Source organism: Durio zibethinus, chromosome 14 (genome assembly GCF_047325235.1).
Source record: "Durio zibethinus cultivar Kanyao isolate XHJ-2024 chromosome 14, ASM4732523v1, whole genome shotgun sequence".
NCBI classification, from domain to species: domain Eukaryota; kingdom Viridiplantae; phylum Streptophyta; class Magnoliopsida; order Malvales; family Malvaceae; genus Durio; species Durio zibethinus.
The window spans coordinates 5684991-5712278 of NC_143175.1; the positions used below are offsets into that span (position 1 = coordinate 5684991).

At 31.2% G+C, this 27288-nt stretch overlaps 2 protein-coding genes and 2 pseudogenes across 4 annotated transcripts; 2 read left to right on the top strand and 2 right to left on the bottom strand.

The window, feature by feature from the left end:
* Positions 1-389: 389 nt before the first annotated feature.
* Positions 390-4128, bottom strand: LOC149514998 (mitotic-spindle organizing protein 1B pseudogene; annotated as a pseudogene). 2 transcript variants are annotated; one of them, XR_016327450.1, is made up of 3 exons: positions 4029-4128; positions 3159-3390; positions 390-1157 (listed from the first exon to the last, which is right to left on the bottom strand). The product of XR_016327450.1 is annotated as a mitotic-spindle organizing protein 1B pseudogene, transcript variant X2 (transcript). The 2 variants fall into 2 exon arrangements; XR_016327449.1 differs by lacking the exon at positions 390-1157 and having other exon boundaries at positions 2743-3390.
* A 1062-nt stretch (positions 4129-5190) lies between these two features.
* Positions 5191-11131, bottom strand: LOC111294076 (GroES-like zinc-binding dehydrogenase family protein). The gene is made up of 10 exons (XM_022887241.2): positions 10703-11131; positions 10463-10599; positions 9887-9924; positions 9241-9563; positions 8904-8986; positions 8726-8801; positions 8577-8638; positions 8136-8231; positions 7883-8044; positions 5191-5646 (listed from the first exon to the last, which is right to left on the bottom strand). The coding sequence occupies exons 1-10, from the start codon at positions 10749-10751 to the stop codon at positions 5530-5532; spliced, it is 1143 nt and encodes a 380-aa protein (XP_022742976.2). The 5' UTR covers positions 10752-11131; the 3' UTR covers positions 5191-5529.
* Positions 11132-13556: 2425 nt separating this feature from the next.
* On the top strand, positions 13557-19893 carry LOC111293885 (26S proteasome non-ATPase regulatory subunit 12 homolog A). Its single transcript, XM_022886930.2, has 12 exons — positions 13557-13636; positions 13756-13953; positions 16240-16347; positions 16438-16542; positions 16631-16687; positions 16805-17001; positions 18325-18424; positions 18493-18605; positions 18717-18870; positions 18960-19037; positions 19191-19434; positions 19549-19893. The coding sequence occupies exons 1-11, from the start codon at positions 13634-13636 to the stop codon at positions 19407-19409; spliced, it is 1332 nt and encodes a 443-aa protein (XP_022742665.1). The 5' UTR covers positions 13557-13633; the 3' UTR covers positions 19410-19434; positions 19549-19893.
* Positions 19894-20761: 868 nt separating this feature from the next.
* LOC111293886 (putative glutathione S-transferase parA) lies at positions 20762-22151 on the top strand (annotated as a pseudogene).
* The last annotated feature ends 5137 nt before the right edge of the window (positions 22152-27288 follow it).

Here is a 27288-nt window from a genome sequence, read left to right on the forward strand (position 1 = left end):
GGAATCGATCCTCGATTTGATTCCTTCTTTTTGGCTGAATTTTTTGTTTCCAAACAAACACATGCTAAACTAAAAATTGGAAAAACAAAAGCATGCATTCTTACTTAAAAGACAGCAGAATAATAAGTTTATTCTCTACCAAAAGTCCAATAAAAGTGAAGTTAAACAAGGATGTTATGTATCACAATCTACACCAATTTATACGGTATTGTAATTTAAGATTTAAAATTTTATCTCAAAAGTTAAAATTTATGCGAATATTTTTATTCCAAATCAAACTCTAATATATAATAAATATGAAATTCATAGTTCATATTTAGGATCTATTTATTCATGCATGAAACAATACTAAAAGAATTCTAACATCCGACGAAAGAGAAACTTTAAAAAACCATAAAAAATTTGTTTATATACTTTAATATATAGCTAATAAAATTCAAAAGTCCACCAAGAACAGAAGAATTGGAACAGTCAATTTTTGGGGAATGAAGCAAACAAAAGAGTATAAGAATCAGCTACAATATCTTATTCTGCAATCCAACTAATGACTTGAATGATTTCTAACCGGTTTCCTTTTTTTCTAGCTTTGTGTTCGCATTGGTCTCAAAATACCTTGCTGTCTTTAGATGTACAGATTTTCGTATCCTTGTCATGCTCATTCATGCAAGAATTCTGCAGAAGGAAAATATATATATATATATATATATATATGTATATATAGTGCAAGTTGAGTGGCTAAATTGCTGCAAAGAATATTGCTAGAAGAAAGCAATGGTTGGGTGTAGGTTTGGGAAAAACAGAATGTTGAGTAGCTGTCCCAACTGTCCTTATCAGAGCATATGCTGTGCTAGGATGGCGATTGATGTGCAGTAGCTTTCTCACCACTGCCCCAACACTCCCAACTAGCTACCGTTCCATCAGTCCACCCCCACCGCACCAGATTACACTGTAGTTGCACAACCATCCCCGAACCCTCAGCCTTCTGTTTTTGCCAAAAAGCCGCACAGTTTGCTTCTCTCTATAGCTTTAGTAGAAGATGGAAGATGCCATTTACATAGGTTAGCTCCTAAAAACATCCTGTACTATTGGTTGGACACAGTACTTTGAACAATGGATGGATGGCTGAAGGGTTTAAAACAATCCAGAATCGTGAAAAACTGCAAAAGCAGAACCACAGACCACTTGCATCATTGATAAATTATATTTTGCACAAATTGATTCAAATATATTGCCAGCATACATCTGACAACTTTTATATATGTTTCAACATAAAAGAGATACATTATGTAAGTAGCTCATATTCTAACAAAATGACATATGGGAGAACCTATGTCGATCATTTTCTTGAGAATAATTACAAACAGAACTTATTCACATAAAAGTTCAGAAAAAGAATTCAAAGAACCTCGAATGACACAACATTGATCAAAAGATAGTGATGATTTTGCACCAAGAACTATCATGCATACACTATTCTGATACACGGTTGAGCAGTAGTAGTTGTCCAGAAAAGAACTACTTCAGCTGTTGCATTCTAATTTAGTGAGTCTAGGTCAGGCAAGGAAATGTCAACATATAAACCATAGAGGGTAATGGGATAGGAGCATTTATGCCTAACATATTTGAGCTGCAGAAATAGGAAAAATAAATTAACATGCTATATTTAAAGCCACAAAAGCAGTAAGGAACAAAATAATAGTACAATTCCATGAAAATCAGAATATATTTCTTGGGTATATATTGTACCAAGCATGGATGAAATGACATTGGTATTCAAAAGGATTCTCTGTTAGATTAATAAACAGAGAACAGGCAAGCTACCATGAAGGAGCACATATTCTTATCCAGCAAATACCTCCATCCTTCATATAATGTCGCTTGTTTATCTAGCTTAATACACAGCAGAGAAATAATGGAGTACATACTAGTATACTACGTCTGCATGCACTTGCAGATTATATTTATCCAAATGCTACATTGACTGATATCCAGAAACTCTCATAAAACTACATGAACCTTGCTCGGTCACCCATATATTTCTCAAAACCAAAAGTGGACAGGTGACAAATACCAATGCTTGGTTTGGTGTTCCATCAATAAAATATTTTTAGGGGTAGCTTTTAAGGGATTAGTTTTGCAAAGGGTGTCATACATATTCCAATAGTTTAGATATTATATTAGACATCTAAATGTTCTGTACCTCCTATCTACACTATGTTTCCTCACTCTCTCTGTTCCATTCTCCTCTAATATTCACCCCAGTGACTAACAATAGATGTCAATTGCCATTTACTAATAACAATAGAGCTTTTGCATACCATTTTACACATCAAATACTTGAGATTAGAATTTACTGACAATCATGGCTGTCTACACTTAGCATTCATAAATGTGGTATAGCCTTTCTCCCCATTAGTTGAGCAACACATAGACCAATGCTTAGACTTGAACCCATGATCTCAGATCAAAGGTCATAAAAAATACCATATGGCTTAAGAGTCATAAGAAATGAGGGAAAAAAACCATTGAATGTTTAATGCCATAGCATGTTAACCACTGCTTAGACTTGAACCCAAGATCTCAGGCCAAAGGTCACCAGAAATACCATATGGCTTCAGAATCATAAGAAATGAGGGAAGAAAGCCATTAAATTATTTTATCCCATAGCATGTTAAGAGACCTGATCCCTGAATGGGAACCCAATGACAACCGTTAGAAAAATTAGTCACAGACAAATCATGATGATTGGTAGTTTACATTTGTAGCTTGCAAGCTCATAAAACATCTAGAATTCTGAGACCTCTTAAGAGGCTCTAACTGGAATACATCTTTGTACATACTCAGATTGGATGTAAAAAATTAACTACTACGAACATGTCACAAAAAAAAAAGTAGGAACTTAACAAACTAAACTAGGCTCCACCATAGACTATTAGAAGAAGATACGGGAAGTGGATTTAATGAAATTGATGGTGAACCTGGAATTGATATATCTATTAACGTTGGACAATATTGAGAATGGCGAAAGTAATATTAAATTACATGTATTGCCCCCTTTCCTTTTCCCTGTGGTACGAACAAGACTTGCTACAACAGTAGTCAAAAGTCACCTGAGAGTCTCCCAGATCGATCTTAAAAACTGAGGGGGCACTACAAACCTGTTTAAGGAACTGATGATGGGGCAGTTGGTGTTGGGGGCAAGGGACAGGGTTCTACCTGAAGTTCCCTAACAACAGCAGCCAATGCCTCAGGGTTCAAACCCAGGTCACAAAGTGCAATGAGAACTGAGAGGGTATGCCGATCAACACCAGTATCAAGAATGTTTGAGATGTGAAATGCCAGGTCCAGGGATTCTCTTGCCGTCTTTGCAGCCTCTTCCATATTGAAAAGCTGAAAAAAAAAAAAAACCCAAAATAAATAAATAAATAATCTAGGCATCTTAATCTTATTAATTTCACAAAAGAAAACCCATAATAGCTAGGACTCCACTTGGTTGTTCATTTTACAACTTCATATCGTTTTCAGAAGCATAAAATGAAAAGCTTTGATACAAAAAGCAAGCAATATTCTCACACACAAAAAAAGTTTTAGATAACAATATGTCTTACATCACTGCCCAATAAACCAATTACGTTGAATTCAAAGTTATATTTTAACCATTTCCTCATACATTATCAATCAATTATTATGACCGTTGGGTTTTATCTTATAACAATTCTTCACAAAGTGAAAAAGCAAATAGCAAAAACAAAGATAATCCGAAATGACAAGTGTTGAGATGAAAAATAGAGCTTAGAACACAAATTTTGAAGTGTAAACAGAACAGTCAAATTTGGTTTTGGCATTCATTCGCAAATTGTACTCTTAAGGGTTTATAAAATTGTTTCACCGAAAGCACATAATCAATAAACTCCAAATCCCAATCCCAAATGCTTATTTTTCTGAAATCTACACAAATAATTACTTTGGATGATTGCTACCCTATTTCGAATTTCATAAAGAAAAATTATATTTATAATAAAAGTCACCTTTGGCAAATTATGTAAGGCAACTATTGGCAGACGCAGAACGGGAGAATGCTTGGGAAAGACTGCGCCTCGTCTCTCACCTTCATGCCATTATATATATATTTATCAATTGGGTAAAATGCACATTTAGTCACCCAATTATAGGGGTGTTTTTAAAATGATCATTTAATTATTAAAACTTTCAATTTAATCACTTAAATTTGAAAAAAAAACGTTTTTTATCAGTAAGTGATCAATCTCTATGAGTATGCTGAGGTAATACTGCTATGTTAGCAATTATATATCTCATGATACCATCACATCATTTGATACGTTATATAATATATTATTATAACTGATGTAAAAATAATGGGATAGTAGGAGTATGTAACACTTGATAGTTGGCATAATAATATCAAATCAGCATATCATTAAGGACTAGAACTAGTAACTGTGTGATAAAAAATACTTATTCAAAGTTAATTGATTAAATAAAAAATTAATAATTAAGTGATTATTTTAAAAATATAATTATAATTAAGTGATCAATAATATATTTTACTTTTATTCATTTTGGTGTCTATATCACTGAAAGAGTTCATTTATTTAAGTATTTTATACAATAAAAGGATATGATTTTTTCAAAAAAGTCTATTTTTTGAAAAGTAATAAAATGATTAAAATGTAATTTATTTAATTAAATACTAATCAATATAAATAAAATGAAAAAAATGAAAATCAACGAAAATAATGAAGAAAAAAAAAGAGAAAACAGATAAAAGAAAAAAAAACTTTTAACAAATTTTTTAAATAACATGATTGTTTAATTGGTTACTCAATTTAAAAAATTTAGTGACTAAATTGGCGACAAAATTAAAAGTGAGCAAGGAAAGTAAAAAAAAAAAAAGTATAGGTAAAAGTAGTTTTAAATTTATTTTTATAACTAAGCTATTCTAAGCTACATCATTGTTTGCCTCAAGTAAATAATATTAGAGGGAGTGACATTTTGTGAAAGTAAAATGAAGATTGAAAGGTTTAAAATGTTGTAAGTGCAAAAATTAGAGTAAAAAGCAGATTTCTCTAAATAAAGATGATGGAGAAGAAGATCATACACATCTATATATATACAGTGGTCTGTTCCCTTTGACCTACATCCACTATTTTGACAACCTTTGCCAAGGACTTCAAGGAAATTTTCACTAGTACGATGGAATTAAAAGCTTCAGTCAAGACTTACAACTGAGCTATTCCAAGCTCAATCAGGATATATAAATAAAATGTTGATATGAAATTTAATTGTTTCAAATTACATGTGTTTAGAAATAAAGTTTAAATGAACTCTAGTTTGGAAAATAAGATTGCAAACAACCTTAGTTTGGGAAAAAATAAACGGATAATTAAGATAGGCAAATCTCTCTCTTCACAATAAATACCCAAGTAAATCAGCATCAAACACAGAATAGATCATGTTTGCTTCCACATTTATTTGTGCACACTTGACAACCCCAGCCATATATGGAAGCTACTTTGGCATGTGAATAACACATCGCAAACATTTTCCTTCTCTCATCAAACTGAATGCTTTGTTGATATCCTCAAATGCCAGATTATGTGTGATGAACTCGTCCACCTGGATTTCCTGTGACAAGAGTTATTAAGTCAACACATTATGTTTTCTATCTGATGAAAAACATAAATAGCCATGGCTGCCAGTAGCAAGCTTGCGGGGTGTTTTACAGATGCACAACCCTGGGAAGAAAAGGTTCATATTAAAGCACCTATGTTGTGCATATGAACATTTTCCTAATACAATCTTGAGCACCAATGGACTAGAAACTTGCACAATATATGAATGCTTCGCTGATTCGATCTTTTCATCTCACAATGAGTAGCTATTATTTTCTCTGAAGGACCAATTCTATGTAAGATCTTAAAGGTCATGCATAATAAAATTTAGGTATGGAGACCCTAAAATAGGTATGCATTAATTGATTTTTTTCTTTTTTTAATTTGAACAAAGGGATTCCTTTTCAAATGTTATCATCCATGTAAGAAAGAATGACCATGAAATTGCTCGGCTGTTTTCAACTTAAAAGAGGTTAATGAACAAAAAAGTGAAATTACCAAACGTTCTTATTTATTTATTTATACTAAAATATTAATAAAATGTTGGTTTATCTCTTTTGCTTTATAATCCAAGTTAGTAATTGCTTAACAGGCTTTGCTAATGCTAATTTTACCATTTTATTTGTCTTTTTTTTTTCCTTGCAACGGCGGATTATCCAAGATTTTGGAAAACCCGTTACTTAATTATATATTTATATTAAACAAATATGAACTGAATCCTCAAACTAAAACTATTAATGCTAATTTTATTTATTTTTGTGTGTATCTTAATTTTATGTATTGTAATTTATGAGTTAAAATTCTATTGTTATTTGACTATTTTTCTTTCTTAACAGAACTCTAAGTTTACAACTAGAAGTGTTTATGGGTAGAACTAGGTCGGGTTCGGATTGGACTTATATTTGATATTAATAGCTTATATGTTTAATCAAATTTGACCAAACTCAATATTTTGAATTTTAAAATTTTTCAAATCTAGCTCAAATTAAAAAAAAAAAAAATCCCAAACTCATCCATTAAACTAAATTTATATAATAAAAGTATTTTAAAATGTGATTAAATTAAGTTTAATGAGATTATATTCAATTCACTTACACATTTATAAATTAAAAATAAAAATTATATAAAAATAAATTTAAGTTTAATAATATATAAAATTTAATAATATATAATTTTTATTTTTAATTTTATAATAAAAATTTATATAAATGTGTTTATTTGGGTTGGTCGGGTCGAGTCGGGCTCGGATTTTAATTTTTTTGTCCAAGACTCGATCAAAAATTTAAACGGATCTAAAAATATATCCAAACCCATTTAATGAGTTTTAATTTTTTATTCACACTTTCTCGAAACTTAGAAAATCCTTCGGGTTTGGGTAGATAACCCAACCCTTGAATAAATTTATTTACAACTAAGTATTACAATGTGTGTTTTTTTTCCTTTTACCTATTACTACTCTTCTTATATATTTCAATTTTGTTCTATATCTTTGTGACCATTTTCAATGTGTTTTAGTTAATCATTTAGGTTGCCATTCTTGACAGCCACTTTTACAAAGCTATAAAATTGATGTTAAGCTTTGCTTTTTAAAATAAATGTATATATTCTTGTCTTTATATCAGTAATCTTAAACTTTTTGTGTTTTTGTCAAAAGTTTGGGATAATTCTTTCTCAATTTTTGTTATAGTATTATAAAATTGAGTTGTCATTACATATAAATAATTCTTCTTTTACAAAGTTTGACACTTATGCTTGTTGAGATTTTATTATGAAAATTAAATTGATTAATCTATTTATAAATTGATAAAACTTATAATTTTATGAGATTTTATATTTATTTAATATATTGTTTGCATATATTTTTTATATTAGTAAATAAAATAGAATACTCTAAATTAAAAGTAATATATAGTTTGAATTGGCCCCCTCAAAACTAAATATCAAGATCCGCTGCAAGGGCCTTGTGCAATTTTCAACCACCATTTTGATTGTAGGCAACACACATTATCCATTCAAGATATGAACCTATCCTATGCAAATCAAGGAACTATATGGCTACTAGTAGGAGCTGTGTGGAATATACAGGAAAGGATATATATGGTCTATATTTTCACTACTGATGAGCGGTGCTTTAGAACCCAAAAACATAGCACAGTCCAAAAAGTAAATGAAAAATGGAAAAACCAATAAAAATGCTATTTGCAATAACTACGCATCAATCCTATAGGAAGTTCTGCTGCAATTCTTACCTCGTTCATGTACTTCTCTACTAATGATGGAAGATCAGATTTAGGTTTCCATCCTCCAAATAGAGATCCTTTCAATGTTCTTCCTGAAAGAAATGCTGAATAGTGAGCTGCTATTTCAGGCTTCATTTTTGGTACACCAAGAGTAACTGTCAAACCCCATCCCTATGGGATAACAGAGGACCAGAAATTTTCAGTTTGGTGAATAAATCTTCTCCAAAAAAGAGAATTAACAAATCGTATGTAGAGAAATTACATCGCAGCATGATTGCAACGCGGTAGCTACCATTCCAGTATCACCTATGCATTCAAAAGAGTAATCTGTCCCTCCACCAGATATGCGCTTAATAACCTGAAATTCTCAAAAAGAAAAAGGAAAAAAGAAAAAAAAATCAATTGAATTTTAGTTTCTCATTGCACTGTCTAAAGCTTCAGTACTGTTTCTTTTTAGTTTGCCCGTGCGTGTACATGCATGGCTGACATGGACATATATATATATATATATATGTATATATGCATGTTTCTGCAGCAAACTTATACCAGCTAGTATACGACTTGTAAGAGGCATAATCAGTAATGATGTTCCGTATTTCAAGTGTTATCATACATCCTTTTGAATGTCATTCATTATAAGGATATGTATTTAACATTATTATAAAAGAAATTTTATGAATTTTGTTGCTCTTTGAATGAATACCTGCTGAACAGGTTCTTTATAGTCCTTGGGGTTCAAAAATTCTGTGACTCCAAAAGCCTTTGCTGTAAACATAACCACACATCGTTTTAGAGAATTTTCAACAGGCTCAAGATTCAAAACAGAAGTTGGAGGTGAAATATTTATATTACCTCTTTCATACTTTTCAGGATTAGTCTCCACACCAATTATTTGAGATGCTCCCCTAAGTTTGGCACCTTGTGCAACCTAATCATAGAATCTTTGCTATAATTGATCAAAATGGAGCAAATGTGGAGGACATATCATTAAAGCATTGAGCTTGTTACTAAGTACTCTACTTATACTTACAGCAAGGCCCACAGTTCCAAGACCAAAGATCACCACAGTTGATCCTTCAGATATATCAGCAACATTCCAAGCTGCACCAAGACCTAAAACCATAGCCTTGAGTGTCAAGTGTAGTCAACTATGGTGGTGAATTGCATCCAAATGAAACAAACTTATAATGCTCAAGAGTATATTAGTTAGCTAAGGAAACCCATGGAACCCCAAAGACTTTTGTTCTTTTATTCAAGCATTAGCTCTTTGTAAAGGTCTCAACATATGTTCCTGCTACTTCATCCTTGAAACATAAAGATAAAGCTGCACAATGAGTTCAGCAATATTGTACTAAAAGTTTGTTTACCAGCAGCTACTCCACAACTCAGTAGGCATATTTTCTCCAGAGGTGCACGTGGGCTAACTTTGACAGCGCATCCAGAGTGCACAACTGTATATTCACTGAAACTTGAAACCGCACAATAATGATAAACGGGTTTCCCTTTAACCGAGAAGCGTGTCCTCTCATCACTGTGCATTACACCTCTTCTTTCCAAACCCAAGACTTGGCACATGTTACTCTTACCAGATGCACAGTGCTTGCATGTCTTGCATTCTCCGATGAATACTGTAAGCACATGGTCCCCCTCCACAAATTCAGTCACTCCGTCGCCCACACTCTCAACAATCCTGCAAAACAACACTAAACTTTAATGCCAGTTTCTTTTGTCAACTGTGTAATGACACCATATGACAGTTAATATAATCATAAAGAAAAACAGTAATGATATCCTTGATTTTTAAAATCTCAGAAATTCTAGTGAAGCTCTATTTGACTTCGTTTGCTGTGGCAGACCTTATGTGGTGCATTAAGCCATAGTATGTCAAATCTTTATTATGGTTTACTTAATTTTCTAGAACATTTGTTCGAACAGATACAGCATCGGATTGAAGTTTAACTGATTACAGGGACTTGCAAAGAACACTTAAAACCAAAATGGTGCAGAACTGACCCTGATGCTTCATGACCAAATATCCGAGGAAATATAGCCTGCACATGAGCATGCTCTGTTAGATATACAAGCCAGTACTAAAGCAGCAATGGTAGAAAAAATTTGAAGTAAAAACAAGAAGTGTTTCTTGGATAAAATAGAATAGAAGAAAATTTTGCTTCACCATCCAGAACTTTGAAGTTCTCCTTCTAAGAGAAAATGCAATTAACATTTAAATGGAAACTATATCAACAACATTATTGTGAAGAAGACATGGAGTCAACTAGAATATTTTTCCTCCCAAATTCCTTACTATTTTGCAGAAGGCTCTGCATTCAACTAGAAATTTGACCACCTAAAGTTCTTTACATATTTGAGCTCTGATAATGGCATCTCACCCTCATTCATTGAGAATGACATCAAATACATAAATGACTGATCTTTTCTTCTTCTCCTGTCAATAAGGGTAGCCTAATATAATGCAAAGGCAAGTTGGGTATTATAGAGGGGAATATAAAACAATCAGAGTTAACACATAATATAAAAAATGGAAAGCAAGTGGGATTAATCTGTAGAAGAAGAAGAAGCAGAAAGCACCTGAGATTCCCAAGCAGTAATGTCAGTGCGGCAAAGAGAGGTACAAACAACTTTGACCCTGATTTCATGAGGCTGAGGTGGGCTCACTTGCACTTCCTCCATCACCAGTTCCTTTCCAGCTTCCCATGCCACCATTGCTTTAACAACAAATTAGAATAATTCAAAAAATCAATCAAACCATAACAACACAACAATTAAAAGAAGAAGAAGAAAAAAGGAATGATGGGTGTCAAGAGTTACCTTTGCAGGTGATGACATTGGCTTCTTTAGTGGAGGAGGAGGATGACATTTCTGCTGAGACCTTGGTTAGTTTCAACAGCTTTTCTTTTCTGTGCTAAAAAGTAAAGGAAGAAAGAAAGAAGAGGGAAGGAAGAATGAAGGTAGTTGGTGGAGAAGAACTGTTGACACTTGGTAGTAGGTGAGATCTTGAGCGGATGAGTGTCTAATGCTTCTAAGTCTGGCTTCGGTTTGTCTTTGAGTCCATTTTCGCTCTTTTTTTTTTTTTTTTTTAATGACAAACTCTGCCCCTTTTTATTTGTACTGGAAACGTAACAAATGTTCCCCTGGTTGACTTGACCTGCCACTGGTAAGAACTGGGATGGCATGGGCCGCGGTTGGTCGAGTTGAAGTTGAGTTATTTCACACCATGAATCACTTAAAATTCAAATCATTTTGGGTATGGAATGATTTGGGGTTAAGTATTTAGATTTGAGTTTAGGGTTTAGATAATTTCATTTCCAAAATTTTGAGTTTTTAATTAATTTCTATACTCATTTGTGACTTTTATGTGATATTCATGCCTTGTTTGTTATTCATGCCTTGTTTCTTTCTACATATTTAAGAGTTAAGATTGGAAACTATTTACGCTAAGAGTGAGTGAATTTTTTTTTTTTTAAATTAACGGCTAAGAATGGTCATTAATTAATTAATGGCTACAGAGATATTTTTCTAGTGCTATACAGGCATTTGGTTTGCTTAAAGTAAAATTAGTGATGTTAATGTAGATATTGCTATTATTTGACGAGGTTAATTTTTTTAATTTTTAATCAATCTTTTTAATTTTAATTTATATCTAATTCAAAGATATTACGTGATTAAATCTTTTCAAATTCATAATATCTAAAATTTTATATAGTATGTATACTATCTAAATTAATTCTCAAGCATAGGCTAGTGTTGATATCATTTTACAAAATAATATCAAAGATGGCTTCACTTCCTTGCAATATAATTTATCTTATATTTTATCTTCGACAAAGAGGTATTAGATTTGAATTTTACTCGTAATTATTTATTGTGATAATTTCGAATGCATGATTTATAATTATTTGTATTAAATTATCAAATACGACATATTTTATTATGATTTGAAAGATTAAGTAACTTATTTATCTCAAAAAATTTTTTATAAAAAAAAATTATCTTATATTATAATAAATTAATATAATAACCCTAACAAATATAATAGTAAATGAATATGTTGACCGTTGAAAGCATCTCATTTAGATAAAGGCATGGTAGGTATTAAAACAAACTCAGTATTAAATCAAACGGGTAAATTACTTCCGTTGTTTTTAAAGTTTGATATGAGTATCGTTTTGCTTTTTAATTTTTTAAAAATAATATATTAATCATTATATTTTAATGATCATAACAAAATCGTTTTTCCATCATTCAAATAGTTAGTTAAGTCATTAGATGTTAAAATTACAAAAGAGAGATGATGATAAAATTTTTTTATTTAATACTAGAAAATTTGATAATTATATAAAAAATAAAATTATATTTTATCTTTAATTTTGTTAGTAAATATTTTTTAAGTCCAATTTTAGGATAAAAAATAAATATATTTTGAAAATAAAAATTGCCTATTTTTCTTCAAATTTATTTATTATTTGTTTAAAATACATAATTAGATTATACATCATCATAAAATATTTCATTGTGTATTTGTCATTTATTTATAATATTTCATACTCATAAAATATTTTTTAAAAATTCAAAAAATTTTAATTATAAAATATTAGTATACAAATTTGAATGAAATATTATAAAATTCTTGTTATCACTTATTAATATAAAATAACAAATTTATTAATTTGGATTGCAATTAAAAATTTTCATAAATTGAGTTAAATTTGAATGATACTGTCAAAATTTCGTTCAAGGCCTAGTTTGACTTGTTCTTAAACAGGCCCATTTTACTATTAAAAATTAAAATATTAAAAAAATTTTTATATTAATATTTTAAAATAAAATTACATAAAAAATATTTTATTAATAAAATAATAATTTGACGAGGTTGAGTTTAAATTTTAAAAATCATGTTCAAAACTCTATTCAAATCAAACCTAACTAGTAATTCTTGTTGACAACTCCATATATCAGTAAGTCGAATTGCAATTTAACAAAAATTTTTCATAAAAAAATAAAAAAATTAATTAATTTAAAAATTAGCATCACAAAAATAACAATAAAAATTGATAAAAATTAATATCCATAAAAATAAATTAAAAAAATAAGTTTTATCGAACTTTATTTCTTTCATAATTATTTTATCTCTTAATTTTAAATTTATAATATTATCAATTCAATATCTTACTTTATAATTTTTCTTTTTATATCAATTTAATTTTACTAACGGAAGAAACGTTTTGTTACAATCATCAAAATATAGGAGATCAATATATATATTTTTTAAAATTTAAGAATTAAAATAATATTTACTTCAAATTTAGATATCGTAAAAATAATTTAACCAAATCAAAATGACAAATTTTATGATGAGTAAATAATTTGAGTATACCTTTTAATTTTCTTTTTACTCTACTCTGGTTTGGGATTCTTTTTTATATATATTTTTATTTTTCTCACATTTATAAATTACAAATAATAATATCAACTATTAAAAAAAAAAAAAACAATTCATTGGAGGAATGCTAGGCTCGTTTGCCTCTCTTTCTTTGTCTTGTGCAAAAAGAACGTGAGAAAAATTTAGAACCGGACTTTTTTGAACTTAAAAACCCAAAACCCGGTTTAGGCATGATTGTCCGGTCCGACTTTATAACACTCTGCTTTTCTCATTTTCTCCGCTAAAGCAAGTTCACGAATCCAAGAAACTCAGAGTTTCACTCCTCTTTTTCTGTCTGCTAGGTTTTGTTGTCTGAAGCTATGGTAACATCGAACTTTCTATTATTATTGTTTTCCTCTTCTCTTTTGAGATCTGAAATCTCCATTTTCTTCTACTTCTTCAAATTCTCACTGATTTTTTTTTTTATTTGGGGATTTTACAGGAGGGTAAAAACGGAAATATGGAGGCGGCGATCGATCAGTTGCTTAATGTTGAGAAGCAGATGCGATTCGCCGGCGATGTCGCTGGGACCAAGAAAGCGGTCACCGACATATTGCAGCTTTGTTTTGAAGACAAGGATTGGAAGTCTCTAAATGAGCAGATCGTTAATTTGGCCAAGAAACGAGGTCAACTTAAGCAGGTAAGAAATATTTTTACTTTCTCTTTACTGAATTCAATTTATCGTTTTACCCGCTTTTATATTTGGAAATTTAGGGTTTGTGTATAATTGTGGGTTGCATCTAATTTGATTATTTGCATGCGATTGTGCTTCGAATCTGATTATTTTTAGGGTTCTTTTTTTTTTTTTTTTGGGAATTTAAGGTGATTTGGTTTTTTTAAATGCTTCATTTGGTAGCTATAATTGCTATTTGAGGTGTTGGTATATTGAAGTGTTTGGCATTTGGTAGTTACATTTAGCTGAAGTTCATTGTTGTTGTGTGTTTAAACTCTAATTTTGTTGCTTTTTTATTATAACTTATAAAACAGTTCCATTCTCACAGCTCTCTCTTTGTTCATCTTCTAGCCTGGTCTGTTGCTTGAATGTGGACTTTTATTTTCTATCTATTGACATGAACAGTGTACTTATGCTTATTGATATTGGACAATTATGTAGTAAGGAAACTTTTGTTTTGATAAATGGTACTAATAAGGAAGTTTATAAGCTAGGCCTGGTGTTTAAATCCATTTGAATTTTCATATTCTCCGGCCTTTATTTGTTTATAATTAGTATAATACCACCTCAGTATATTCCAGTTAAATGATGTAAACTTTTTCATGCAATCTAGTTAGATTAGTTGGTAAATTAGAATAATAAGTCAAGATTGATTTCAACAAACTGTAAAATACTACCTTTGTAACAACACCTATTATTGTTTTGTATGCACAAAGAGCATTTAATTGGTGATCTATTCAAATTTTGACTGCTATTAATAGACATCATGTCTTATTGTGTGCCATGTTAGTATAGCTAAATTTACCTTGGTTGCTTTGAGGATCCACCTATGGTTATATATGGATATATGCATGCCTATGCTGATGATATGATTGTGGATAAAGACTTAATTTGAAATTCTTTCGTTTAACATGTGTTGAGTGCTGCATTTTGGATCATAATTTCGAGCTCTTTTGCACCCCGTCTCCCATATGATTTACTTTTTGTTTTTGCTTTTTTTCTTAATCGTTATCCAAGAAATATCCTAAATTTGGCTAAATGCTAAAATTTTAGGGCCTAAAGTTTTCTTCAATGTGCAATTATGATTGTGGGTTTCCTTTATCACTTTTTTGCTTTTATCCATTCACATTCTTTCTCTCTCTCCCTTACTTTATCTTTTCTGTTTTCTTTCCCATACTATTCCTTTACTTCCAGAAACATATAGCCGCTTTATATCTTCCCTTCTCTCATTGCATTCTCCTGTTGGTTCACTTTTCAATCAATCATCACTGCCCAGCCTGCCAGAGGCTACTCTCTTTCCTAATTATTCCCTTCTTTCTTTATCCTCCACTGTCACTATTTCTTCCCCTTTGCTCCTCTCAAGCTACCGACCTCCCTTAATCTCCCTGACAAAAGCCACACACCTCTTATAAAACTTCCATATTTCCCCTCAAATCAGTTCCACAGTTTAACCAAAAGACTCAATCCATAACAACCCTATATTCTAGAATTCAGTGCTTGTTTTTCTTTACATTTTCTTTCTGTAATATTGCTGAAGTGCACTACCATCCCTCAGCCTCACTATTTCTATTGTAGTTCCACTTTAGTTCATCTAGCCAAAAAAAAAAAAAAAAACCAATTTCCAGAGTCTTGAAAAGAGAAAGAAAACTTTTCTACCTTTCTGTTCAATTTTGTAAAGCCCCAGAACAGATGTTTTTATTTGGATAGCTCTTTGGATGGATCTGGTGATGACCATTCCTAATTGAAAGTTTTAAATGAATAAAATTTCATTTTATCACCTCTTATATTTTCCTTATGGTTGCTGTTATTATTGTCCTAAGATTTATATGATTCTTCTCATGTTAATCAGAACAAGAACTTGTATTTAATAGTTATTTCTATTGAAGTTAGAACCATAGGATAAAATCAAATTATTACGTAAAAGCCTTAAATGAACCAAATTGAAATCACATCATAGATTGAACATTTGAGTAAAGGTCAGATCTTCTTCTCAGGATTGAGCCTCCTAAATTTAGATTTTTTCCTGCCTTTTAGTATTGTGAAGTAGTTTTGCCAGAAATGTTGACGTACTGCTACAGCCATTTGATTGAGTATTTCTCATATCTTGTTAAAATTTTCTACCTACTATCAGAACAGTTTGTAGGAGGTTATACTTAATCAGTATTACTGTTGTTAATAGAGCTGTTTGATTATCTGCACTCTGCAGGCAGTTACTGTTGTTAATAGAGCTGTTTGTTTATCTGCACTCTGCAGGCAGTGACTGCGATGGTTCAGCAAGCAATGCAATACATTGATGAGACACCAGATCTTGAAACTCGTATAGAGCTCATCAAGACCCTGAACAGTGTGTCTGCTGGAAAGGTGAGTGTCTGACGTTAAGTTTTCTAGTTATCTGATGTAATCTGTTTATTGTTGTAATGTTTTGTCTAAACAAACATCTTCCTTTTGTAGATTTATGTTGAAATTGAGAGAGCTAGATTGATCAAGAAACTTGCAAAGATTAAAGAAGAACAGGGCCTTGTTGCTGAAGCAGCAGATTTAATGCAGGAAGTTGCTGTAAGTTTCCTCTATAATAAGATGCTAGCTTCTGTGGATCTTTGTATTTATCCCCTTTTGCTCATATTTGGATTGGTTTTAACTGCAGGTGGAAACATTTGGTGCTATGGCAAAAACTGAGAAAATTGCCTTTATTCTTGAACAAGTATAGCATCTTATTGATTGCAGGCTTGCAGCCCTTTTTGTTTTTAATATTATTGCATCTTTTAGATTAAGATTGCTATAATAATTGGGTCAACTTGTCAATAATTAAACTTTGCAGGTTCGTCTCTGCTTAGATCGCCAGGATTACGTACGTGCTCAAATTCTTTCAAGGAAGATTAGCCCTAGAGTATTTGATGCTGATACCTCAAAGGAAAAGAAGAAACCGAAAGAAGGTGACAATGTTGTAGAGGAGCCTCCTGCTGATATACCTTCACTATTGGAGTTGAAGCGTATCTACTATGAACTGATGATACGGTATTTGTCCCCTTTTTCTCTCTTCATTGTTTGTGCTCAGTTTTCTTGTTACCATTTTGATTTCAGTTTTGATAATTATTATTATGAGGTTTAAAGGCTCTTGAATACTTTTTATATACTTTTGTTAGAATGGCATCAATTTTATGTAAATCCCCAGTTACACAAGTATGTATACTTTATAAGCACAACCTCAGAACTTTAATGCCATTATTGTTAAGATCTCTTTTCCTTTGTATAGGGAGGAGGGTTGGGGTGGGGTGGGGAGGCTGGATGAAGTGGGGGTTGGGGGTTTGGAAACCTATTTTTAATTTTGGAAAAAGAGCTTGCTATGCGGAAATTCTGTTCTCAGCTTGGTTATTCTGTGTAGTTGTCTTATCAAATATCCAATGCACTTTTAAGTAACTGGAATAATTGGAATGTTCTTCTGTTGTGTTGTAAATTGATCTTTGTATAAATTGAATGTTTGAGTGGATCTCAAGTAAGTTACATGCACCTTCTGTCCAAAGCTTGTAACTATCCTGATGATAATAAATATACACAAGAGGGCATTCATTCAGAATGCACCCTCATAAACTGATGTGAGTTGCTCATAGAAAGGGCCTCAAATTAGATTGCTTAATGTGGCATTTCTTTCAATGATGACATCTGCAAAAAGATTACACTGAATGTTTTCTTTCTGTTGATTGTTATTTCATATATATTGTATGGTGTAAGGTTTGATCCTAGTTTTACAAGATGAGGAAAAAAATTTCTTCTATTGATTTTGGGCTAGAAATCTATATCTTTTGTGGAAACTTAGGACTTCAAGTTAGATTGCTTAATGTGGCATTTCTTTTGAGGATGAGATCTGCAAAAAGAGTACACTGAATGTTTTTTTTCTGTTGGTTGTTATTTCATATATATTGTATGGTGTAAGGTTTGATCCTTGTTTTACAAGATGAGGGAAAAAACTTCTTCTATTGTTTTTGGGCTAGAAATCTATATCTTTTGTGGAAACTTAACCCTGGATATAAATTCAAGTAACAGAGCCTATGGTTGTTTGAAAAATAGATCCTTAAAATTCTCAAACTGTTGTTGGATGTAAGACAGTTATTTGTCTGTTGTTGGATGTAAGAACGAGAATCAGTGTTTCCCTTGGCTTTTGTAGTTGAAGCTTGCCATTATAACTAAGCAACTTAGGAAGAAATATTAACCACCTCCATTTCACCGTAGAGACCCAACCAACTGCAAAGGGGTTGCACGTGAAATGAATTTTGTGAATCATTTTCTCTGCTGCTATGTGGGTGGATTTATCTTACTCGGGAGTTTTTCTTGTCTCTGTAGGTATTACTTTCATAACAATGACTACCTTGAAATCTGCCGTTGCTATAAGGCCATTTACGAGATTCCATCCATAAGGGAAAACCCGTCTCAGTGGATACCGGTAAAGCACATCTCAATATATCCCCTTATCAAGTCCTGTTGAACTGTTCTCATATATATTACTTACAGGTCTTGAGAAAAATCTGTTGGTACTTAATCCTGGCCCCACATGATCCAATGCAGTCAAGCCTTCTGAATTCCACGTTGGAGGATAAGAATCTTTCTGAGATTCCAAATTTTAGGTATGTCCTTGGTGAATTTAGTAGTAGTCATGAATATTTCAAGCTCTATGTAGGTTGTTTGTGAAATGTTCTGTTATCAGGTGACCACATTTGTTTAATCTTCCATCATAGGTTGCTGTTGAAACAGTTAGTTACAATGGAGGTTATCCAGTGGACATCCCTTTGGAATTCTTATAAGGATGAATTTGAGAATGAGGAGAACATGCTTGGAGGCTCTTTGGGTGACAAAGCTGCAGAAGATTTGAGACAGAGAATTATTGAGCATGTAAATTTTCCACCCTCCTATTATATGATTCTTTTCACTTATTAATTTCTTATCTGTTTCTCACTGACAACGAATTTGCTGCTTTGCAGAATATCCTGGTTGTTTCAAAGTACTACTCAAGGATTGCATTGAAGAGACTTGCAGAGTTGTTGTGTCTCACTGTCCAGGTTTGCTTGCCTTTTTTTTCCCCCTTCTATCTCTGTTCATGAGATATCTTGTTGGTAGTTACCTAGGCCTTTGTTTGAAATGCAAAACAAAAAAGAATCACATACCACCATGCTGTTTCCATCCTGATTGATGAGCTGATCCTTTCAATCCAGGAAGCTGAGAAGCATCTTTCTGAAATGGTTGTGTCCAAGGCATTGGTGGCAAAGATTGATCGTCCTATGGGAATAATCTGCTTCCAGGTAGCAAAGGATAGCAATGAAATTCTCAACTCATGGGCTGTGAACTTGGAAAAACTTCTTGATCTTGTTGAGAAGAGTTGCCACCAAATACACAAAGAAACCATGGTTCACAAAGCTGCTCTGAAAGTATGAAAATGATGATATGCACCAATTGCAGGTTGTGATATCTCCTTGTCGCATTATACTTCATGTCTTTATGTTGGCATACAAAAGATAGTCACAAATTAACATATCTTTCAATTGAGGACTTTTTGAATTTCATATTCTGCAGGTTGGCCAAGTTGAATTGTGTTTTTCAATTCAAGGAAGTCGTCTAGTTGCTGGTGAAGTATGTTGCTTGCCTATATTGGCTTTTCTGGAAGTTCGTACTTTGGATGATCAAATCTTTCTGTAATTGAAAGTTAGATAGTAACTATAGAAAACCTAAATGGTGCTGTTTTTTTTAAAGCAGTGGAGGAAAACAAATCACTTGGTATTTGTCTTTTTCATCATTTTTTATGATTTGGCACATTTAACATGCTTCACTAGTCTATTATTTTTGAGCTTTTGACAATTGTATGTATTCTTGCTTCATTTTCCTATTGGTGAGCAAACCAGCATCTTAATGATGTCCGTATCCGAGGGAGTAGCAAGCTTCTTTATTCACATTCTGGGTGGTATAAAACAAACAAAGAAAAAAAAAAAAACCATGTTGTTCCCCTTAATCAGAATGCATGTATGGAGTTAGTTAAAGGCTTCTTTTTGTTTAAATTATTATTTTGACTGGGAGGATGGGAATTCAAATGTGGTTTTTTAAACATAGAAATATACACCTACCATTGAATAAAATGGTGAAGTGATATCAGTGTACAAATAGATTTCAATCTCCTTTATCTGTTAGTTCCCTTCTGGTATCTTAATTAATAGCTGTGTATGCGGTCAGTCAAAGAATCAAAAACAACTATGGTAATTTTATGTTTTCTTTGTGCCTTACTTTCCTTAGGATAAATTAAAAAAATGACCAGGGTTTGCACAACGTTAGAGAAAATTTCTAGCGTCTCCAAGGGAAAGCACTAGGAAGCAATCAATTGTGTTTCAAACACCTTTCATGTTGCCCTAACTTTGTTTTGCTGCTTAGGGTATATATAGGAAATGGGAATTTGATAGCTATAAGCAACTGGCCATATCTGACTTTTTAATTGGTTTTATAAGAAAATAAAAAAGTAGGAACTTAAAGAACAGGCTAGTAAGTAAGCACTGACATCAATATTGTTGCTATCAACAGTTATAAATTGCTTAGCCGCCTCATGCGTTAAACCTCATTTTTATTTGAATTAGAAGAAGCTTTCATATTTTTTTACTCCAAACAACATTAAAAAAAATGGAAGATGAAGTGATTATGTCTGAACTTTTTAATTGTTTTTATAAGAAAAACAAAGTAGGAACTCGAAGAACTTGCTAGGAAGTAAGCAATGACATCAATATTGTTGCTATCAACAGCAACAAATAGCTTAGCCTCATGCATTAATCCTCATCATTATTTGAATTAGAAGAAGCTTTCATATTTCTTTTACTCCAAACAACATTAAAAAAGAATGGAAGATGAAGTGGTTCTTCTTGATTCTTGGATAAGCACTTTTGCAATGAGAGTAAAAATTGCCTTGGCCGAAAAAGGGATAAAATATGAGTGCAAGCAAGAGGATTTGTTTAACAAGAGTCCTCTACTCCTAGAAATGAACCCACTTCACAAAAAGGTCCCAGTTTTGATTCATAATGGAAAACCCATTTGTGAATCTCTTATCATCTTTCAATACATTGATCAAATTTGGAATCACAAATCACCTAATTTGCTTCCTTCTGATCCTTATCAACGGTCACAAGCCTTGTTTTGGGCAGATTACATTGATAAGAATGTGAGTGCTTTCTGTTTTCTCTTTAATGTTATGTACTTGTCTTATTTATTTTTTGATTAAAATCTTGAATCTTCATGCATCTTATTATTTGATTTGGGTTCAGATCCCTCCTTTTATAAATTAAGATGAAAAATTCTTAAACATCCACATAAAATCTACCAAGTTGCCCACCAATTGATAAATCAAACTTAATTTTTACCTATTTACTCATCAAAATTAACTATTTAGATTTAAATAATTATTTTTTTAATACAAAAGAGGTTGCAACCTAGAAATAGAAAAATGGGTTATAGGTATTAAAATTTAAATTTCAGACTTGTTGAATGCAATATTTTAAAAAATGATTGCATGAATTAACCAAGTTAAACTTTTGATTCTTGAATCATTAATTTTGATCAACCAAGTTGCTAGCTAATGATAAGTGAACCCATTTACATGAATCACATCAATTTTTTGTATACTTCTGGACGTCACATATTATTGGTGAATGTAAATGGTGCAGATATATGGCATTGGGAAGAGGGTATGGATGGCGAAAGAAGACCTAGAAGAAGCAAAGGAGGAGTTTATACAATGCTTGAAGACCCTGGAAAGAGAGCTTGGAGACAAAATGTACTTTGGGGGAGAGAATATTGGGTTTGTAGATGTGGCACTTGTGTCCTACACCAGCTGGTTTTACAGTTATGAGACTAGAGGGAATTTCAGCATTAGAGGCAGAATGCCCCAAGCTTATTGCTTGGGCCAAAAGGTGCAAAGAAGGAGAGAGCATAGCAAAGGCACTCCCTGATCCGCACCAAATTTTTTGTTTCGTTTTCGAGCGTAGGAAGGGACTTGGATTAGAGTAGTGAAATGAGATCAAAACATATACTAGTATCAAGTTCAGGTCATCAAAGTTAGCTCCAGAGTCCACATATATCCTGGTTTATTTTCATATTCCAGCAGTAAATTAAAAATATAGGAACTCCTTCAGTTGCAAGTGACCTATAATTACAAAAAAAAAAAAAGTGTTGTCAGCTTTTGTATAATATAAAGTCAATAAATACGTGATCTGTTATCAAAGTATTATACTTTTAATTTTAATTATCAAATATCAAATATGAACTCAAGGTTTCTTTTTTTTTTTAATCAAATATAATTTGGAAAAATAGAGGTTCCAATTCGACTCTTTGAACAGAAAAGTTATTTATCCCATCATTAAGTCAAATGCTCGGTACAAGTACATGAATGCTGGTTATAATTAGTTCTTTGTTGGATGAAACTAGCTATTTATCTCCTATATTTTGCTTATTCAATTCTTTGTATCTTGACTCAATGCATTTCTACAGTCATTCAAAGATACTATGCTATATTTTATGTTTTTTTTTTTTTTTTTTTTTTCTGCCAAAAATGACAGGTGGGGTCTGCACAAGCACAACATAGGAGAAAATTTATACTTTGGTCTGTAGGGAAAAACACAAGGAAGCGACGATTGAGATTTGCAGCCTTTCATGTTGCAGTTGAAAAAACCAAGTGCATGGGATAGCTTTTTGCAATTGGCCATTCTGACTGTTTTCTAAAGAAAATAGGAACCTGAAGAACATATTAAGCTTGGAGCTTAATTCAATCCGTTAATTTATTATATTTATATAATTATTTTTAAAAAATAATATTTAACAAATTTAAAATTTAAATATAAATATCTGTAATCATTTTTTTTTATTCTCAAACTACAACTTCTTTTATACATAAAAAAGAAAAGGCAATTACATCATTGTTGCTATTAACAACTATGCATAACTTAGCCTCATGCAATAAAGTATTAAACCACCGATACAACCACGTTATTCCAACTACACCAAAACAAGATTGAAATGGAAGATGAAGCAGTTCTTGATTTTTGGCCCGGCTCTTTTGCAATGAGAGTAAAAATCGCCTCAGCAGAGAATGAGATAAAACACGAGTGCAAGCAAGAAGACTTGCTTAACAACAGTCCTCTGCTTCTAGAAATGAACCCAGTTCACAAAAATATCCCTGTCATGATTCATTATGGAAAATCCATTAGTGAATCTCTAATTATCGTCAAATAAATCTATGAAGTTTCGAGTCACAAATCACCTTTGCTTCCTTCTGATCCTTATCAACGATCACAAGCCTTTTCTGGGCAAGATTATATTGACAAAAATGTTAGTGTTCTACATCTGCTCTAAGTTTTTATATTTGTTAGTATTATCAGATATAACCATTATATAAATGTAATCTCTTTAATTCAAGAATCATTGACACAATCTATGCACAACAAATTTTATGACAAAATGCTACTAAAATGAAACTGATTTTCAAAGCCAGAAACTACGAAGAGAATCTCACTTGCAAACCAGGCAATATAATAACAGTTCAGAGGAGCACAATTTACAGCATATAAATCATCATAAGCCTATGAGTTTAAAAAGTTAATACTAGTACCAGCAGCGAACCAAAGCCATCTACTTTGCAGAGACGGGGAAAGGCTCTAATATTTGGAGAAGTGCACCTCACACTACTAGTGAATGTACTAAACTGCAAATAGACAGCAAACCGAAGTCATTTATATAAGTCCAAATCCAAACCTCAATGGAATTATCTCAAGCATTTAAAACTTGAGCACTATGGTTATAATCCATTGAAAACCTCTTCACTTAGAGAATCAAACACAAGAAAGCATCAGATGCCCACAAAAGATATACATGCAAAACATTTTAGTAAGTAATTCCCGGAAAGAAAGAAATGCATATCCTCAAAGAGTTCTTGCGCATCCGATAGCCTCCCTTCTTGGAACCTGCCAACCGTAGGAGTGGTGTATGTAGCAGAGTCAGGAACCGGTCCTTTTTGAGTCATTTCATTAAAGAGTTCTAGTGCTTCATCTATCCTATTAGTTTTGCAATATCCATTGATCATGATGTTGTAACTAAATACATTGGGTTGACAACCATGGTCAACCATCAAATCAAAAACCTTTCTCACCTCATCCATTTCATTCCACAAACGATATCCATCACTACATGTAATAACATTAGGCTGTAAGACCTCTATGAACCATCATTACAACTACACCTAAGGCCTCAGAAATCTCCCTTCTTTACAAAGTCCAACCAATATAATAAAGGTGACAAAAAAATTTGGTTTAAAATTCTTACTCTCCATTTCATTGAATAATCTTTTCACCTCATTCCACTGGCCTGAACTACACATTGCAGGAATTAATGAACTAGTAAGAGACAACATCTGGTTGAATGCCTTTACCATTCATTTCAGAAACAAGGTTGAAAGCCTCGGTTACGAACTTATTCTTACAAAGGCTATCAATAACAGCACTATAAGCTACAATATCAGGCTGGAAACCCCTTTCTTCCATCTCTCTCAACATTCTAAGATCGCCATTACTATCGCCTATTTTACAAAGTCCATTAACAATTATCTTATATATATACAAATCAGGTTGATACCCGGTTACAACCATCTCATTAAACAATCTAGCAGCTTGAGCAACTTTACGTTCCATGCAAAACCCTTTGATCAGAGTAGAAAAAGTAACTAAATGAGGGTCATAACCAAGCTTCAACATTTTCCCCAAAACTGAAAACCCAAAATCCATGCGATGCGAATGACAAAAACAATTAATCAAACTGTTGAGACAATAATAAGCATCATGGGTTATGCCCACAATTGCCCCTAAGTAACAATTTATTGAATTGCAGAATACAAGGCCTAGGAGAAGCATAAGCCATCTGATTAAACAAAGTAAGGGCATCATTAATATTATGAAACACATACTTTTTTCCATTTCCCTGGGCGGGATTCTTAGTTTATTTTTTTTATTTTTTTTTATTTTTGTGGTGCTAGCTATACCATTAAAGGAAGCTTTTTTTTTTTTTTCGTTATAAGTTAAAGATAAAAAAAACCTAAACTATAATTAAGAAATTATTTAGGTCTTTGGTTTTTTAATACAATCGATCAATCCTTCCGACATTTATATTTGGATGAAAAAAATTAACACAATTAATTTTTTTGTAAATTGAGATAAAATTTTACATGATATTAATAAAATAAATGAAAGTTTGTCCTATGATGTAATTAATATATGTAAAAATAAAATAAAATAAAATAAAATATTTTTCTTTTATATTTTCTCTCCCCTATTTTTTATTCTTTAAGGATTTAATTGACTATAATTTAATAATTGATTGATTTAATTTTATCATGTGATTAAATTTCATTTAATTAAAAGTTTAATTGAATTAAAATAAAAATAAAAAATTTAATTAATTATAATAAAGTATTAAAAAATTAAATAACAATTGAATTATACTTCAAGATTATTTTTGACGCTTTAGCATTTTTTTTAATTTTTTATTTATATGAAGAACCGAATAAAAGTTACCCATTTGACGAATATAAGAAAGAAAAACAATTGTTTTCCGCAGCTTCCAACGAAAATATAGGATGGCAGCTGCGGCTTGTTGCGGTGCAAAAGGTAGGGGTTTTCCGGTTTTGGGTTTTGAAAAGTAAATTTGATTCTCTTTTCCCACTTAGCTCCAAATTTCAATTTGTCCCAATTTAGTTATTGAATTTGAAGTTTTTTAGTTACTAATCTACCCATAAATTTTATATCCTACTACTTATTCAGTCATTGAAGTTTTTAAATCAATATATTATTACGCATTATTATTATTGTCCCATATATATGATTTTATATTCAATTTAGTGTATTTGGATAGATAGTAAAATTAGTTTCAACGAAATTAAAAGTAATAGTAATAGTGATATTAATTATTATAATGTTAAGATTGAATATTGTAATGATAAAATTAAAATCAGTGATGAAATATATATTTATATACAAAAATAACAATAATGATAAAATAAAAAAATGATTATTAGAGATATTAATATAAAATAAAGTAAAAATTATTTTGATGTATATTTTAATTTTATTTAAAATTTAAAATATTTAAAAATTAATTGCTTAAAAACAAAAAAATTAATATGAGTAGAAATATGATGCTATTTTTAAATTTACTAAAATTATTTTAATTTTAATTTTAATTATTTAAACATAGGGATACAATGGCATTAAAAGAATACTAAAAGGATAAAAATGTAAAAAATGCATCATCGAAAATTCTCCCTCCCTCACATCAACCCATTTAGTCTTGCAAAAAATAGATTTAGGGTATATTTGGATGGGCAATAAGATTGATTTGATGAGATTAAAATTAGTGATAAAATATATATTTAGATGTAAAAATAATAATAATAATAAAATAAAAATAAAAATAAAAATGATTATTAGAGATATTAATATAAAAATAAAGTAAAAATTATTTTGATGTATATTTTAATTTTATTTAAAATTTAAAATATTAAAAAATTAATTACTTAAAAATAAAAAAATTTAATATGAGTAGAAATAGAATGTTATTTTTTAAATTTACTAAAATTATTTTAATTTTAACTATTTAAATATAGGAATAAAACTGAATTAGAAGAATACAAAAAGGATAAAAATGTAAAAAATGCATCGATGGAAATTTTCCTAACCACTGGTGTCACATCAACCCAATATTGTCATGATATTGCTGCTAAAAAGGATAGCTAGAGGTAATTGCAAAAAAATAGATTTAGGGTCCATTTATATGTGGATGTTGAAATAAAATTTAGTGAGATTAAAAATAATAATAGATGTGAAATTAATTATTATATTTATAAAATTGAGTGTTTTAGTGGTGAAATTAAAATTAATTATAAAAATATATATTTGAATGTTCATAGCAATATTAATAAAATAAATTGTAGTGATAAGATAAATAACTAAGGATATTGAATTAAAATTAGAATATAATAAACATTTTAAATTATTTATCAAATTAATAAATAATTAAAAAATATATTTTTATACTAATGCATGCTTCTTGCATTCCTAGCCATTGGCCCTGCCTCTGCCCAGAATGCACCGCATAAATGATGGAATTGATTGTTGGGCACGAGAGAAAAAAAGCAAGAGCAGGGATATGATTGGAAGAAAGAGGCCCGATGGAAGGGAGGGATTTTCATTGGACCTAAAATGTCCTGTTGCTAAACGGAGGTATGGCACAGTGAAGTTG